The sequence below is a fragment of the Mauremys mutica genome, chromosome 8 (assembly GCF_020497125.1).
Source record: "Mauremys mutica isolate MM-2020 ecotype Southern chromosome 8, ASM2049712v1, whole genome shotgun sequence".
NCBI lineage: Eukaryota > Metazoa > Chordata > Testudines > Geoemydidae > Mauremys > Mauremys mutica.
Genome location: NC_059079.1, coordinates 12,875,703 through 12,893,183, shown reverse-complemented (window position 1 = coordinate 12,893,183; position 17,481 = coordinate 12,875,703). Strand labels below are relative to the sequence as shown.

General features: G+C 43.9%; 1 protein-coding gene across 2 annotated transcripts in view; it reads left to right on the top strand.

Annotated features, from left to right (window-relative positions):
- Window positions 1-17,179, top strand: part of USP24 (ubiquitin specific peptidase 24) — a 112,647-nt gene extending 95,468 nt beyond the window's left edge. For both annotated transcript variants that reach the window (XM_045026979.1, XM_045026977.1), the window contains exons 62-67: window positions 1,880-1,946; window positions 9,526-9,604; window positions 10,585-10,660; window positions 12,430-12,516; window positions 12,851-12,961; window positions 13,171-17,179. In XM_045026979.1, the coding sequence (XP_044882914.1) occupies window positions 1,880-1,946; window positions 9,526-9,604; window positions 10,585-10,660; window positions 12,430-12,516; window positions 12,851-12,961; window positions 13,171-13,233 (483 nt within the window). In that variant the 3' untranslated portion in view covers window positions 13,234-17,179. The remainder of the gene's footprint in view (window positions 1-1,879; window positions 1,947-9,525; window positions 9,605-10,584; window positions 10,661-12,429; window positions 12,517-12,850; window positions 12,962-13,170) is intronic.
- The last annotated feature ends 302 nt before the right edge of the window (window positions 17,180-17,481 follow it).

Genomic DNA, 17,481 nt, shown 5'->3' with positions numbered 1-17,481 from the left:
GGGGAAGGGGAACAATAACAGTGTGGAAATGGCAGAAATATTAAATGACTTTTTTGTTTTCACCAAAAAGTTTAGTAGCACTTAGATATCTAAGTTAATGAACGCCAGTGAAAATGAAGTAGAATCAAAAGCTAAAATAGGGAAAGAACAAGTTAAAAAAATATCTAGACAAGTTAGATGTCTTCAAGTCACCAGGGCCTGATGAAATACATCCTAAGATACTCAAGGAGCTGAGCCATTAGCGATTATCTTTGAAAAGTCATGGAAGACAGGAGAGATTCTAGAGGACTGGAAAAGAGCAAATATAGTGCCAACGTATAAAAAGGGGAATAAGGACGACCCAGGTAATTACAGACTAGTCAGCTTAAGTTCTTGGAAAGCACCTGGAAATACAGTGGAGCAAATAATTAAGCAGTCAGTTTGCAAACACCTAGTGTGATGTTTGTATAATGTGAGAAGTAGCTGTCAGTGTGGATTTGTCAAGAACAAATCGTATCAAATCAACTTGATAGCTTTCTTTGGGCTTGTCTGCACCACGCAGCTGTCGCTAAAAGTCAGCATGTATAAACGCTCTTTTTCGGTACTTTGTCGGCACTGATTAGGCCTCAGCTGGAGTATTGTGTCCAGTTCTGCGTGCCCGCATTTCGGGGAAGATGTGGACAAATTGGAGAGAGTCCAGCGAAGAGTAACAAAAATGATTTAAATGTCTAGAAAACATGACCTGAGAGAGAAGATTGAAAAAATGGGTGTGTTTAGTCTGGAGAAGACTGAGGGGATCATGATAACAGTTTTCAAGTACATAAAAGGTTGTTACAAGGAGGAGGGAGAAGAATTGTCCTTCTTAACCTCTGAGGATAGGACAAGAAGCAATGGGCTTAATTGCAGCAAGGGTGGTTTAGGTTGGACATTAGGAAAAACGTCTTAACTGCCAGGGTAGTTAAGCAGTGGAATAAATTGCCGAGGGATGTTGTGGAATCTCTGTTGTTGGGGATTTTTAAGAACAGGTTAGACAGTCACCTGTCAGGGATGGTCTAGATCAGAGGTGGGCAAACTACGGCCTGCGGGCCACATCCGGCCCGGCCCCTGAGCTCCTGGCCCGGGAGGCTACCCCAGCCCTTTCCCTGCTTTTCCCCCTTCCCCGCAGCCTCAGCTCACTCCGCTGCCGGCACAATGCTCTGGGCGGGAGGGCTATGAGCTTCTGGGGCAGCACAGCTGCAGAGCCCGGCCTGGATCCGGTGATCTGTGCTGCACAGTGGTGATGGCATAGCGCTGTCAGCCACCAGTGCTCCAAGCGGTGCAGTAAGGGGGAAGGGAGCAAGGGGGTTGGATAGAGGACAGGGCAGTTCAGGGGGGTGGTTGTGGGTACAGGTGTGGATAGGGGTCAGGGCGATCAGAGGGTGGGGAACGGGGGGTTGAATGGGGGCGGGGTCCCAGGGGAGCAGTCAGGAATGAGAGGGGGGTTGGATGGGCCAGCGGGGGGGCAGTCAGGGGCAGGGGTCCCGGGGAGAGGGGTGTACGGGCCACTGGTCCTGGGGGGGCCATCAGGGAACAGGGAGGTTGGATGGGGGAGGGGCGCAGATAGGAGGTGGGGTCTGGGCCACGACCCCCTCCCCTAACCAGCCCTCCTTACAATTTCCAAAACCCAACACAGCCCTCAAGCCAAAAAGTTTGCCCGCCCCTCGTCTAGATAGTACTTAGTCCTATCTTGAGTACAGGCGACTGGACTAGAAGACTTCCCGAGATCCCTTCCAGTCCTACAATTCTATGATTTAGAACACAAAAATCTGAAGAACCTGAGACCATGGTTATCATGGAGACCACCTTGCAAGTACCTCTCACATAACACTAAGTTCTACCAACCCTTTTTTTTTCTTCACAGGTTATTGAAGACCCTTTACAAGTAGAGAGGGTCAAATTTGCATTTGAGACTGAAAATGGATTGCTAGGCAAGTAGACCTATTGTGTGAAATGTGGTAATGCTTTCCTTTGACAAATGTCCAGATAACCTATTGGTTTTTATATCTTGCTGAACTGAAGAACCTCTTAGTGAAATTGATTTCACATGTTATCCAAAAGCAGAGCATGGAACATCATGGTGATAGACGGGAGGAAATGGACTCTTATTTCTCCCAAACAAAACAAATCATTGAGCTGATAGAGGGATGGAGCACATGTACATCAGGGAAGGCCATTCAGAGTTCAGATCAGGTCCAAACTATTGGTGGGCGGGTGTACACACAAATATACAGTATTGTCATAAAGGTTCTCTCCCCGGCCCCATTCTGCAATGTAGTCCTTGCACTGGAGACCAGGAGGAAAAGCGGTTAGTATATAGGAAGCAACCTATATACTAATATTAACATTTTTGGCCTTTCCCTAGGGGGAAAAAAAGATGTGAAGAAAATGTGAAGTAAGTGGAAGAGATGGGAATTTCTCTCAGTTTGCTGGTTGACTTTCAACCCAGTTGCACAAGACTCCTCGAGAGAGTCTCCTCCTTACACATCTTAATATTTTTGCTGCCTCCTCCGGTCTTTCTCCCTTATGAATGTGGTGACCCCTCTTCTGATTCAATAATCTTACCAAGGACTTGATGCATGCGTCCTGCCTTTAAAAGTGTATAAACCTGTATGCAGGCCTTAGCTCATCTCCAGGTGCTCTGATCCTGCTGAATCAGAGGGCTGGTATCCGAATGCAGGCTCTCCATAGCTAAGATGTTCCCCCCTCCCCCCCCCCACTCCATGAGTCAAGGTTCTTTTCCCCCAAAGCTTCTCTGACCTGGAAGGTAAAGTGGGGGTGGGGGGGCAGCAGCCGCCCTAATCTCCTATGGAATGATAGAACCTTCTCTTACTATAGGGGATGTGACACACACACATACAGCCTCATCCCAGATTTGGTTCTAATGTGAGCTGCTCTCCCCTTCTAATAATGGTATTACCAAGAGCTCTCCCCAGTCAGCAAGTTGCTGAGCCCTTCCCCACCCACATGGACTACTTTGCCACAGAGCTCTTGGAAACGGTGGGGAGGAAATCTTCTACCACTGTGGGTTTTGTAAGTAGGATTCTCCAAGGGTGGTGCAGCTTTTCTGTCCGGATGTCGAGGAAAATTTGTTCAAGGATCTTGTACCTTAACAGCTGCGGGGCTGTCCCTTCTTCTCAGGTGTGAGTTTGAACATCAATCCCCCTTATGGTATCTTTCATTTGTCATGAAATCTTACTGTCCTTGGCCACATGGACAAGATCCTACTATTGGTATGAGGATAACTAAGTTAAACCGGGAATTCCTGGAAACTGTTCAGATACTGCACAGGCTTCATTACTGTGCTCTCTACTGTTATTAAGACCACAAAGCCTTTACAAAACAACCTTTGGGTAACAAGTCCGCTTCTGGCAGATCCTGGAATCCTTTCTTGCAACCTCTGCTCAGGGTAGATTATTTAAAACAAATTGATTTAAATCATCAGTTGGCAAACATTAAAACATGCTGATTTGCAACTAAATATAGCCTTTATACTAAATTTGGTATTTCTTTAGCTAGCCAAGGGGATATGCTATATCTAGATACATATATTTAAATTTAAGCAAGTATAGAGCTTAAATACATTTATTCAGATTCATTTTTTTTACATTTATTATGTTAGAAAATATGACAACACATTTCTTTTTTTCTTGATTCCTTAATTCAGGATTTGTATCAAACTGGATGAAAATTGGACTTTAAATGCGCAAAAATAATTTTTAAATAGTTTTATTTAACTCCTAAACAGTCTTATGTGCTGATACATAAGAAAAAATCAAGTAACAATGTTTTGCATTTAAAACCAACTGATTTGTTAAACAATATAAGTAACTGTGGTTAATTAATTGAACTAGCTGTTTCTGGTCTCCATGTCCTTCATGCTTTAGAACCTATGTTACGGCCTAACTTATAATCATTATTAAAATCTTTTACATTAAACCACTGAATTGGTGGAAGCTACTAGAACAGAGTTTGTTGAAGTGCTAAACCAGCTTTTGTCAGCTATTTGTAGGTGCAGAGAGAATATTTTCTTCGTTGCAGCTTTTTCAGCTAGTTCAATTCAGTGACTCGTTCATTCAGAGTTAAGAAACCAGTTGGGAGTTGAAAAAGCAGGAAAGCTTGTTTTCCAATTTCTGAGTAAGAACTAGGTGTGAGAGGATGCAGAACTACTAGTTATAATTTCAAATTCAATTTTAAATGGTTATTTTAAAGAAAAATGTGTTTTAATTCAACAAAATCTGATTTAAAAAAAAATTAACATATTTTTATCCACCCTGACTCCATTGTAGGATGCAGAGACAAGAAACTTAACATAGGAAAATTACTGACTTGTAATGGCTTATTGTAGTCTTGCTCATCCTCCATTAAGGGGTTCCTGGGTGATGAATTTTGCTTTCATTTATATATTGAGGAGTTAGACATTGCTTTAGAAAAACAAGGAATCTGGTGGCACCTTAAAGGCTAACATTTATTTGGGCATAAGCTTTCGTGGGTAAATAAGCTTTTGTGGGTAAAAAACTGCATGGATCTGAAGATGTGGGTTTTTTACCTATGAAAGCTTATGCCCAAATGAATCTGTTAGTCTTTAAGGTGCCACCAGGCTCCTCGTTGTTTTTGTGGATACAAACTAACATGGCTACCCCTCTGATAATTGCTTTAGAAGTTTTAACTCCAGTTGGAAGTTGGTGAGCTGGGGTCCTTTATCCTGGTTTTGATTGTTAATTTGCTTCCTAGTAGATGGAACCAGGTAAAAATCTATAGTAGGATGGATAGGAGGAAGATAACAGTATTACCAGAAATTTACAGCTTGTATGTAAACTGCTGTTTGAAATCCAGGTACAGTGCGTAAAATAATTGCCTGCAGTTTTACTTTGATCTAGTTTAGACAAAAAGGAGGGTTCAGATAAACTGTAAGAGAGTCTTGAGCAAAATTAGTACTGTTAGCGTGAATATTTTATAAATGTCTAACATTTCTGAAAGCTCTAATAAAATTAAATTATAGAATGCCAGAATTTTTTTGCTTTAGCCTGATATTTTCAATCCAATTTGTAGCTGTTTGTATCACAAAACTGTGTGTGAATTATGTTTTAAATATTTCTGTTCTTCGAGGGCTTGCTCATGTCAATTCCATTCTAGGTGGGCCTGTGCCCAGGTTCACAGTCATTGGAAATTTTTGCCTTGGCGGTATCCGTAGGGCCAGCTATGGTGCCCCCTTGATTGCCACTTTCATGCATCAGTATATCGGGCCCCGCCAGCCCTACGTCCTCTCAGTTCCTTCTTACCACCCGTGGTGGTTAGTTGGAGCTCCTTTCCTTGCATAGCCAGGGCTAGTGATTTCATCTCTTCTGACTTAGAGCCTTAGGGCCTTGTAAATAGTTTGTTTATAGTAGTTAGTCTTAAGTAGTTGTTAAATGTTGTTAGGAGTTAGAAGTTAGAGTCCCAGCGAGGACTTCACACCAGGCAGGGCATGCCCCAGTCTCCCAGATTTAAGCCCTGTATGGACTGTAACAGGCCTATGCCTGTAAGTGACCCCCACGGCAGCTGCCTCAAGTGCTTGGGGGAATCGCACGTGAAGAACAAGTGTCATATTTGTAAAAAATGTCGACCCAGGACTCAGAGCAGGATATTCATTTGCGGGCTCTCCTCATGGAGGCTGTCCGTTGTCCGGCTTCCAAGCCATCCTGCCAAGACTCCCCTAGTACCTTGGCCTCAGTGAGCAGTGCACCCCCAGCACCAGGCTCCACCCAGCACTGCTCCCTGTTTCTGGTGCCCAGAAAGAAAACAAAGAAGCACGGCTCCTCGGAACTGGGCTAGAAAGGCCATCGGGCAAAGGACCCAGTTTGGGCCGACCTGCCACTCCAAAGCCATGTGGACATGCCTCCCCTGTCGGGGCCCTTAGCCCCAAAGGATCCACCACTGACTCCTGGGACCAGGAGGGACCCAAACTCCTGATTGTATCGACACCTTCCCAAGCTCCCCCAGTGCCAAGAGAGCAGAGGCCTCTGCCTGTGCCGCCTTGGCAGCATGGCCACTGGCCTTATTGGAGTGCATGGGGCATGCCGGTCATGACGATGCCCCCTTCACACCGCTCCTCTGCTGCTGCCTCGGCGCAACAGTTGGCGGCACCGGCAGCACCAAACTCGGTTCATGAGTCGCACTCAGAGGTTGGGGTAGAGGAGACTGTACCCACCCCTAAACCTCCCTCTCCCACAGGGAACGATGTCCCGGGGCCTTCCCCAGTGGTACATCCCCAGACGAGGCGGGTCCCGGGACTCTCGTGGGCCAGCCCATCTGACGACTTTAAAGAACACCAGGCCCTGTTTCAATGGGTGGCCGAGAACTTGGGCCTAGAGGTGGAGGAGATAGCCAAGCAGGCGGACACCTTGTTCAACGTCCTCTCAGCCTCTATCCCGACCCATGTTGCACTACCAGTGCATGATGGAGTCTTCAAAATTGCCAAGGCCCTCTGGCAAACCCCATCTTCTATCCTTCCCATCTCCAGAAGGGACGAAAAGAAGTACTTTATCCTGGCCAAAGTACCTTTATACCCACCCATCTCCGGTCTCGCTGATTGTCTTTGTGGCCAACAAAAAAGACAAGCAGGGGCACACCAGCTCAACTCCCAAAAATAGAGGCCAAAAAACTGGACCTTTTTGAGAGGAAAATGTATTCTGCTGTCAGCCTGCAATTCCAGGTGGTGAACCATCAGGCCCTCTTGGGCAGGTACAATTTTAATTTATGGGACTCCCTCCATAAGTTCCAGGAGTCCTTCCCGAAAGGGTTTGGCCCAAGAATTCAGCACCCTGGTGAAGGAAGGCACCGCAGCGGCTAGTTGCTCCCCCCCCGCCCCAATGGCGTAGGACATGGTGGACTCAGCGGTTAGGGTGGTCGCGTTGGCGGTGGTTAAGAGGCGCAGGTCCTGGCTTCAGACCCCCGGCCTGTCCCAAGAGATGCAGACCTTGATCCAGGACCTCCCCTTCGATGGGAATAGTGTCTTCTCTGAACAAATGGATGTGAGGCTGCATGGGTTGAAGGACATTCAGGCCACCCTTCGCTTGCTGGGTATGCATACACCACGGTCTTCACAGAAGCCGTTGTAGCCGCCCCTGCTACCAAGGCCTTGGCAGCCTCAGGTGTCAGGGGTCTGCTGAGAAACGTCCTCCCACGCACCTGAAAAAGCATCCCAAGGGCCAGAAGCGCTCATTTTGAGAGTGTGGTCAAGAGCGACGCCCCCATCAATTCCCCGGATCCACCCTGTCCTTTCCTCAAACGTCTTCATCCCTACGGTTCGGCCTGGTTGTGTGTCACCTCAGACCACTGGGTGCTGGACATAATATCTTGGTGCTATACCCTGCTGGTTGTGGGACGGTCTGGCCCTCCACATGAGCGTCAGGGAGCTCAGAGCAATTCACCTGGTCTGCCAGGCTTTCTTGCCCCACCTGAAGGGTAAAGTAGTGCAGGTCCTGATGAACAATACTGCTGTGATGTATGACATCAACAGGCAGGGTGGTGCCCGGTCTTTGGCCCTTTGTCAAGAATCTCTCCACTTCGGGGATTTTTGTGTGCAGCATGCCACTCATTTGATAGCCGCACACCTGCCTGGGACCAGGAACGTCTTAGCAGATCACATCAGCAGCACTTTCTCCTCTCGCCACGAGTGGTCACTTATCCAGAGGTGGTCAGCATAATCTTCCAGAGGTTGGGAACTCCCCAGGAGGACCAGTTTGCATCCAGGCAGAACAGAAAATGCTGCGTGTTCTGTTCGATTCAGGGAATGGGCAGGGGCTCCCTATCAGACGCCTTTCTCATTCCATGGTCGGGGGCGCTGATGTATGCCTTCTCACCAGTGCTGCTGATTCACAGAGTCCTTGCGAAGATCAGGCAAGACAGGGAGAAAGTTATCTTAATAGCCCCCGCATGGCCTCGTGAGCGCTGGTTTGGCACGTTGCTGAGCCTTTCAGTAGCCGCCCCGCTGCAGCTGCCCCTCTGGCCACATCTGCTGTCAAAGAACCACAGCAGCCTTTTGCATCCAAACCAGTGCAGTGCTGTACTTGACAGCTTGCCTACTGCATGGTTAAGCGTGGGAGAACGGACATGCTCAGCCCGTGTCCAACAGCACGGGCTTTCTGAATAGCAGGAAACCCTCCATCAGAGCAACTTACCTGGCCAAATGGAAAAGATTCACATGCTGGACCTTGGAACAGCGTATTCGGGCTGAGCAGGCCCTGCTGTAGGAGATCCTGGATTATCTGTTGCACCTCAAACTCCAAGATTTGTCCTTGTCATTGATCAAAGTCCACCTGACCAGTAACTCCACTTTCCATCCTTTGTTCCAAGACAGGTCAATCTTCGCTCGCAACATGACAGCACAGTTTTTGAAAGTTCTGGAGTGTCTTTACCCTCACATCCAGGATCCCATCCCTCCCTGGGACCTGAATCTCATGCTGTCGAGACTCATGGGGTTTCCGTTTGAGTCTCTGGCTTCCTGCTGTCTCCTGCTTCTCTCCTGGAAGGTCTCGTTCCTGGTTGCGATAACATTGGCCCAAAGAGTGTCCAAGATCAGGGTGCTTACTTTGGAGCCACCCTATACTGTGTTCTACAAGGATATGGTCCAGCTGCGACCGCACCCAGCATTTCTGCCCAAGGTCGTTTCCAAGTTTCAGACTGGCCAGGATATATACTTATCCAGTCTTTCCAAAGGCTCATGCGTCAGATGAGGAGTGCAGGATACGCGTCCTGGACGTCAGGAGGGCGCTGGCCTTCTACACAAATGAACAAAGCTGTTCCGTATGTCATTGCAGTTGTTCGTTGCGGTGGCAGACAGAATAAAAGGTTGTCCAGTGTCTGCTCAGAGAATTTCGTCCTGGATCACAGCCTGCATCCGTTACCGCTATGAGCGGGCGAAGGTGCCTCCACCAGCGATCATGACAGCACACTCGACTAGCACACAAGTGTTGTCAGTGGCCTTCCTGGCACAGGTATCAATCCAAGACATCTGTAGGGCCTTTACCTGATCTTCTGTCCTCATGTTCACATCTCATTCTAGACTTACCCAGCAATCTTGAGATGACACTGGCTTTGGCAGAGCAGTGCTGCAAGATCGTGAACTCTGAGCCCACCTCCATTGATACTTACTGCTTGTGAGTCACCTAGAATGGAATCGACATGAGCAAGCACTCAAAGAAGAAAAAACAGTTACCTACCTTCCGTAACTGTTGTTCTTCAAGATGTGTTGCTCATGTCCGTTCCATTACCCTCCCTTCTGCCCCTCTGTTGGAGTTGCCAGCAAGAAGGAACTGAGAGCCCGTGGGGCTGCTGGCCCCGATATACTGATGCATGAGCACGGCTCAAGAGAGCGCCACAGCTGGCCCTTCGAATACAGCTGAGGCAAAAATCTCTGACCCCCCCATGTGGGCGCACGCACACACCTAAAATGGAATGACATGAGCAACACATCTCAAAGAACAACAGTTACAAAAAGGTAGGTAACTTTTTTTTCTCTCATTCCAGCCTTGATGCACCATAGTAACCATGTGGACAGCAGTCGTTGCTATCAGTGTGTCAAGTTCCTTGTTACTCTTGCTCAGAAGTAAGTAATGGTAAAAGAAAGTGAAAAGTTCATGTTAATCTCTCCATAGTAACAGCCTCAATGTTTAAAAGGGGACTGGATAAATTCATGGTGGCTAAGTCCATAAATGGCTACTAGCCAGGATGGGTAAGAATGGTATCCCTAGCCTCTGTTCGTCAGAGGATGGAGATGGATGGCAGGAGAGAGATCACTTGATCATTGCCTGTTAGGTTCACTCCCTCTGGGGCACCTGGCATTGGCCACTGTCGGTAGACAGATACTGGGCTAGATGGACCTTTGGTCTGACCTGGTATGGCCTTTCTTATGTTCTTATGTTCTCACAAATTGTCTCCTGTCGGCTGGGTTACTGTAATGCAGTTGAAGTTCAGAGGCCTGCTCTTGAAGTCGACTTAGAAGTTTTCTGGATCTCTTGAAAATGAGATGCTAGGTTCCCTTGAGATGGATTGAAGTTGTATGTGGGGTATTTTTAAATCTGCTAGTTGCTGAGTTGGATTTCTCCTGCCACAGATGATAATACCAACATCGAAATCCAAAGCAGGAGAGCTGTATTCTGTAGTGTTTAAGGCAATTGTCAATTCTTGCATGCAAAATGCAGGTTTCTGGAAGATAAATATAAGGAAGGATTTCAGATCTTTCATTTCAAAATGTTTGAGTTTTTAAGTCTAATCATGTATTCTGTTAATAATTAAAGGTTTAAAATGTATGCTCTTGGTTCACCTTTAACTTACTTACGTAATAGACTATCTGATGTAAATTTCATTCAACTGTTATTTGTGTATCACTAAGCCAGTTAATTTATTATAGCATTGTCCTCAATAAATAAATAAATAAATAAATGTTTGCAATAATGACATGTAGAGAAGACAGTGACTGACTTGGTTCTTGTAATGTGTGTGAAGGAAGGAGCAGTCTTTGAATTTCAGATTTAGCGGAAAGGATTGCCTTTATTGTGGATAATAAATATGCTCTCAATTTCCAAGGTGCCCTGCTGCTAAAGATTATTTCAAGGAGAATTCTCATCATTGGAGCTGGGCTGTACAGTGGCTACAGAAGAAGGTAATTTGGCTGGGGCAATATTATGGAGAGACTGTCTGTCTTCTCTTCCTTGTTACATTTGCAGATTTCTGTTATAAATTGATCTATGTGAATTTTTTTTTAATTTAATTTTTGTTAACCCAAAACTATTCACAAATTTCCCCTGATAGTTTAGGCTGGGGAAAGGTTTTCACAATCAGCTTCAGAAAACTGTCTCTGTGTGTCTGTCCTTCCATTTATAACTGTTACTCCAGTAGTTAGGACACTTGCCTGGGATGTGGGAGACCCACGTGTGAATCCCTGATCTGGAACAGGGACTTGAACACAGATCTCCCTCCCAGGCAAGCAGCCTAGCCATCAGGCTCTAGGCTACTCTGTGGTAGATTGCTCTCTTTCCTGTTGAAGGTTTCCATTTTGTATAAATACATAAATATTCAGTTGAGCAGGTGAGTGCCCTAACCAATGGGCTCTAGGCTATTCTATTGTCAATCTCCACAGTTCCACTTTGTGTAAATCTATAAATATTCGTTGGACTAAAGAGAGAGTGAGAGAGACTGTTGCCTGGTGATTGACACACTCACATGGTAGGTAGGAGATACGGATTCAGATCTTTTCTTCCCAAATCAGGAAAATCAAAACATTTTCTGAACTGACCCGGATGTTGTCCCTGTTTTTTTGGGGGGGAGGGTTTGCTGGCCAAAATGAAAAATCAGTCATTCGCCCAGCTCTAATTATAAGCTCAAATCTTCCCTTGCTGTATTTTTGGAATAGGCATGTGATCATGCCTTCATGGTTTCTGTGATCATTATTATGACAGAGTGCAAGTTTTTCCTGGAATCGCAAGTAGTATTATGACATGGCTAAATGGATACATTTGGAAAAGTCACTTTATTTGGCTCCTTACTTTAAAATAGAAAGGATTGTGTGCACACAAATGTACACACAGGTAGCAGTTAAAAAAAACCTCGTGCATAGTTTTTATAAATTAGAATATTTTTTTTAAATCAGTGCTGGTCCCCATGACTAATGTCCCTCCCCATGAGGAAAGCCAGCTTTGGAAGCTTTCAGAGGCTGAAGTTCAATGTAGAAAATCCAGTATGGAAACCTTCCCTTGCCAGCATACTGGTGCAGGGAGCCACCTTCCACTGGAGATTTCTTGCAACCTGTTGCGGTTCAACACAGAAAAATGTATGCATTAAACAGACACCACTGTCCTCTCAATTCCCACTGCCATGGCTAGGAACTCTAGCTCCCAGCTAATGCAGGCCAGGCAATGCTCTCCAGTACTCAAAGACACTTCAGTGTGAAGGTCAGTAGAACCAGTCCATGTTCTGCTTCTGCAGTCCAGATTAGGCCACGGTCTCTCTGTGAGCACTGCATGGGGTATCATTGCTGTTCCAGAATCCGAGACTCTCTCCAGCTGCAAAAACCTCCATCTTTTTCCCTGACAGCTTTTTACTAGGCAGTTGTGTTGCCAGTGCAAAAACTGCACCATACTGAAAATTGAAAATGTGGTAACAGGCATGAAATGAAATTTGCTATAAAAATAGAACAGTGTTACTGTACTGCTATCATACATCTTGGCTTTGGTGCCTTTTAATGAATTAAATCAGAATGTTTCAGTGATGCGGACACAGGCTGTCCAGTGTGCTGCACAGGTATGCCACAGATTTGGGGAACCTTGCCACAGGCTTTTTGGCCCATCCTGCTGTGGAATATACAAGCAAGGCCTTAGGCATGTAATGTGTTTCTGCTGCTCAGGTTTAATTTCTACTTTGGTTTTTATTTAGATGTCGGAACACTATTGGGCTCCACAGAGTAATGTGTCCAATGAAACATCCACTGCAAAAACCTTCCAGCGCACTATTTCAGCACAGGTACATGTCATAATCACAAGAGGTAGCGTTATATTGTTTTCATTTCCCCTTCCTACTCCTTGCTGAGTGGCCATTTTCTTGGCATCTTACTATAGACAGGTGGACTTAAATGCATTCTTCCTGTGGAGGTTGGATCTTAAGTCTGTTCCTGGCTACAGTGGGCACCCTTAAGTGAATCCACGTGGTTACCTTGGTTACTTCCTGCCAAACTATGGCAGGTCTGTTAGCATGTGATCAATATTGGCAGATTTTGAGTTTTTAATTACGATAATTGAATGAATGGGGTATGTGGCCTTTTTGGCATCTAACCTCCTGAATTTCCATTCTACCCTAGGACACGCTGGCGTATGCCACAGCCCTGTTGAATGAGAGAGATCAATCAGGAAGCAGTAATGGATCAGAGAGTAGTCCAGCCAATGAGAATGGAGACAGGTATCTACAACAGGTAAATAAAATAATAATCTTCTCATGTTAAGAATTCATGGTGGGCTTCACACTAAGAATTCCCTGTACTGCATATTTACTTAATGGCTGCATTTTAAAGATGTGATACAGACAAAATAACCCTGACTGCAATCAGGGTGCTAACTTTTCACTGTATACCTTTCAAAGAACAATGTGTGTACTACCATCATTATTTTTGTGTGTTGAAAGGGCTCGGAGTCTCCCATGGTGATTGGTGAGCCTAAAAGTGACCTTGACGACGTTGACCCTTAGAAGATATGTACGAACTCAAGAGCAAGAGTTAAACTGAAATATTTAATGCCTGGCACCTTTTTGAAACTGGAGTCCCATCGTGTACACCTTCAGAGGAGGCTGGAGAGAGAATGCTTTATAAGAATCAGTGGCACCCCTGAAGAAGTTTGTTTCCTTCAGAGTTCAAAGCATTCTTCATCTGTGGAGGTTTAGGAACTTTAATGCTGCAAAGAACTCCTGCGGTAGCTAGTGTGATTGTCCAGGCAGGATAAAAGTTTGTCAAGATTTTATCAAATACAAAAAAAAAAGCTAGTGGTTGAAATTTTTATTATGTGAACATTAAATGAGTGAATGTAAAACTGTTGCTTTTTCTGTGATGCTGCAAAAAAAAAGATTCTTTTGGGTTTTATACAGGAAAAAAAAATCAGTCTGCCTTTAGGTATGGAGGGCAAATTTTTAATCTTTCTGATAATATTGAATAGGAATATTCAAAATTATGTAAAGATGTGTGATGACTTACATTTACATTGTAAAATATTAGTTTAAGAATCAGTCTACACAAGGACCTTTGTATTTAATATGTCTCCCCGCTCGTTTGTATAGCGCCTGACAGAGGGGTCACGCAGAGAGCTCTCAAAGATTGTGATTCCTTATAGAATGACTTTGGCACAAGAACTCTGGAACTGGTGAGCTTTTTCTGATAACCTTCTGATGTCAAATTGGGAAGAGCAATAAAAAAGCTTTGTTTTCTCTAGTACCAGGTGTGTATGAAATGACATAGGTGGATTTAAAAAAAAAAAATTTAATGTTTAAAAAGAAAAAAAGCACTTTAAGATTGAATTGTTGCAGTTTGACTCCATTAAATCATCTTTTTAAGACTTGGAGACATATTGAATAAACTGTAGTCTTAATCATGTGATCTGCAATCATTTGCTTATGCTTTGAAGTTACTGAGAAAGTTGGTATTGGTTGTATATGATGAATAATTCCCTGAGTGAGTTGGAGACATTTTTGTGTGGATTTTATAATAATTTTAATGCAGGGAAAGAATGATTTGGCTTTGTGTTTTCACTTGACCAGGCAACATTGAAAATAACACAGCTAGGTTTATTGGCTCATAAATAACTGGAAACCAGTTGAACTACATGAGCAGAGTTTTGGTTTCCATGTTGAATGCAATTCAGTCATTTCTAGTAGCTCGGGATACTCGCTTCTTTTGTGCCAGTTGAGTTTTCATATTTGTACATTTTTGCATTTTCAGTTTCACATTGTCTGCACTGCTTTTGCCTTTATTTATGGAGTCTGCCTTACTTTAAAAAAAAAATGCACAGAAATGGGGGAAATCTTAAGGAGTGCCTGCGTACCTCCAAAATGGATACATTTGCCAAGTCAAAGGCACAACCAGCCAAAAAGTGCCTTTTTTCTTTTTACTTTTATGTACTATTGTCAAAACACGAACTGGCAGATGGCTTTTCACTATTGTGCACTAATCTTGAAATTAACCAGTCATTTCATTGTTGAAGCAACCATCCGATAGGATTTCCGTTGTACAGCTCTATAACTTATTGCAGGTTAGAGAACCCAAGTCAGAAACTGCCTGTTCAAAATAAGGATGGCATTGTAGTGGATATTTTTTTCAAAACAATGTCATCATTGAAATATGGCAGAGTTAGCAGATTTTATAAATGTTTCTGATAACATGCTGGGAAATTTTAAATGTGATGTTTTAAATTAATTTTGAATAAATCATTTCTCAGACACCTCTTTCCCCACCTTCCCTATTACTTCATAACAGGTCATAAATCATCTCAGAAATAGTCAATATACAGTAGTGATTTGATGTCGTCGTTCCTAGGGGCCAGCATCAATTGTCACTTCAAATCCCTATTATTTCCTATGGAAACTATGCCCTCTGTTACTGCAGGCCAAAGTAACATCACTTGCACAACTGCACCAAGATGGCTCAGATCACCACTGTATGTTCCACATCAATAGAAACTTTTCATGGTTCTGCTCATGCTTGTACAAAGTCAGTGGCTATAATTTTCAATACTTTGGTTTCCAGCTGCTGTCATTTGAACCTGCTGAAGATTATTTTTTTTAATATAGTTTGACAAAAGTAGCTTTTTTTGTGTAAATTGTGACGTGTTTCTATGTTGTAATTTTTACTGCCAGTCTTTTGGATGAAAATGTTTTTATACATCTTACAATATGTTCAGTAAGCGAGCAGCCATAGCATGCCTATGTGCTCTCGGGGATAGATTTGTCCAACTAATGCATAGACATTGGCACTGGAAAAAACAGGCAGTCCTGATGAATAGTCTTGGGAATCCTGGTCAATGGAATAAAGTTATTCCTTTCACAGAAAACTAGTGTAGTCTTTAGATTGTTCATAAAGCTGTGCTGTCATGTTGTTGATCCTCTTACCCTGAACCTTCCCATAGCTAGTCCTTCAGGTAATAAGCAGTAGATTATTATCCTAATACACTTTTTTTGACAGCCCCGGGACAAGATGACATCTAATTTGAAAGAGGTGAATTACTTTCAACACTATTCTGTTGTACACCCTTACAGCGTGGCTGTCTGCAAGCACAAGCATAGACAGGTGTAATAGCCATCTGCACTACTCCACCCTGCTTTCTTACAGCAGAATAAAGTCACTTGATTAGACTGGCTAACCTCTTTGAATATTTTGCTTGTCACATAGTAGGATTAGCTGGAAGTTGCCTGAGGGCCACACTTTGCACTGATACTGACTTCTTTGTGCATGATGCATAAAACAGTGAGATTCTGCATACTCCACTTATGCTGGTTCAAAGAAAGAACTTGTATGAAAAGCAGGAAACAAAACGACATCAGACTTGTTATATGTGCCCAGTCTTCCTCCTTGTAGAAGGAGAAGACACAATAGCTACAAACAGGTATGTAAGTCGGAACTCTACATTTCTTAATTAAACAAAACCCTTCCTGACAGATGCCTGCTCCCTGTATCCTGTGGATGAGTGTTTTAATCAGCAAAATAAAAGCACAGCACCTCTGCACTGTTAAGAAGAAACAACTAATCTTCAAGCATGATAAGGCTGCCCCCTATCATGTTAATTACTTGGTAGCAGGAGTCCAAAACCTTGAGACAATACACTAGTGTGAAATATACTGGTGCTTTAACCGTTGACAATCTGCATCTTCGAGCAAGCTATTACGCCACACTTCTCAGGGGCTTAAGCATTGTGAGAGCTTTCTCTTATCTCACCCCTTCACCAAATGGAGCGATGCACTTTGCTCATGTATCAACCGCGAAGCAGCAGACACCATATTGGAAGATGTCAGAAGGCTCTGAAGTGCCCTAGCATGCCTCAGGGTAGTAGAAAATACTCATTTGCCATGGGTCATGCTGCTGTTAAAGAGAGAACTGCCCCTGTTGCTACTGTTTTGTTGTTCAGGCACAGTGGCAATTATTCACTGCTCTCTCTCTCATTTAGGAAAATCAGTTTTGATCTCTTTGGGTAAGCCATGAAATGTTCCAATTAGCACAGTAAAGTGCACATCATTTTCCATACCCTTTTTTGAGCTTTTACTAAATCTGTTTCTGCTCTTTAAGGAGCATCCTACTGACCAGCAATGTGTTCTGCCCTCCAACCTTCTCCCTTAAGTAGTTGTAAGTTGAAGTGGAAAGGTTTCCTATTTTTCCTCAGATTTAGATGTCCTGAGTTCAAAATCGAGCAGGCTGTCCCTGATTGCTTAAAAAAAATATTGCGCACACACTTATCAGATTGTTGCAAAGATCCGAGTCCTGACAGCGCTAACATAGTGTGTTTTTGGCACAGGTAGGCAGGGGCTAATCTTGTATTAAAACTGATTAATATCTGTAAGGAAACTGAGTAAGTGCTAGAAACCTCTCAGGTTGTAATAAGTCTAATCTGCTGCAGTGTGTTTGATTGCTTAATGTTAATCACATGACAATCCTCAGATGGGTTATTTGCTGTTTAGTTGAGCAAATTAAACCCCTTTATGCAGAACAATCCTTGCTTTTAATGTCTTTATGATAAAGCACCTCCCCAGGGAAGTGTTTAATGTGGACGAAAGTCTTCCTGTACTGTGTTCAGATGTGGCATAACCAAGACTCGGTGTTCTCCATGACTGCCCAGGCTTTCAGCACTGGTCAGTTCCCTAGCTAGCCCACAAAGCAGCAGAATCAACTTAATTCCTATCATTTCTTGGGGAGCTAAATGCAAGAGATTTATTCCTTGTTTAGGGTTCAGAGGGAAGAAA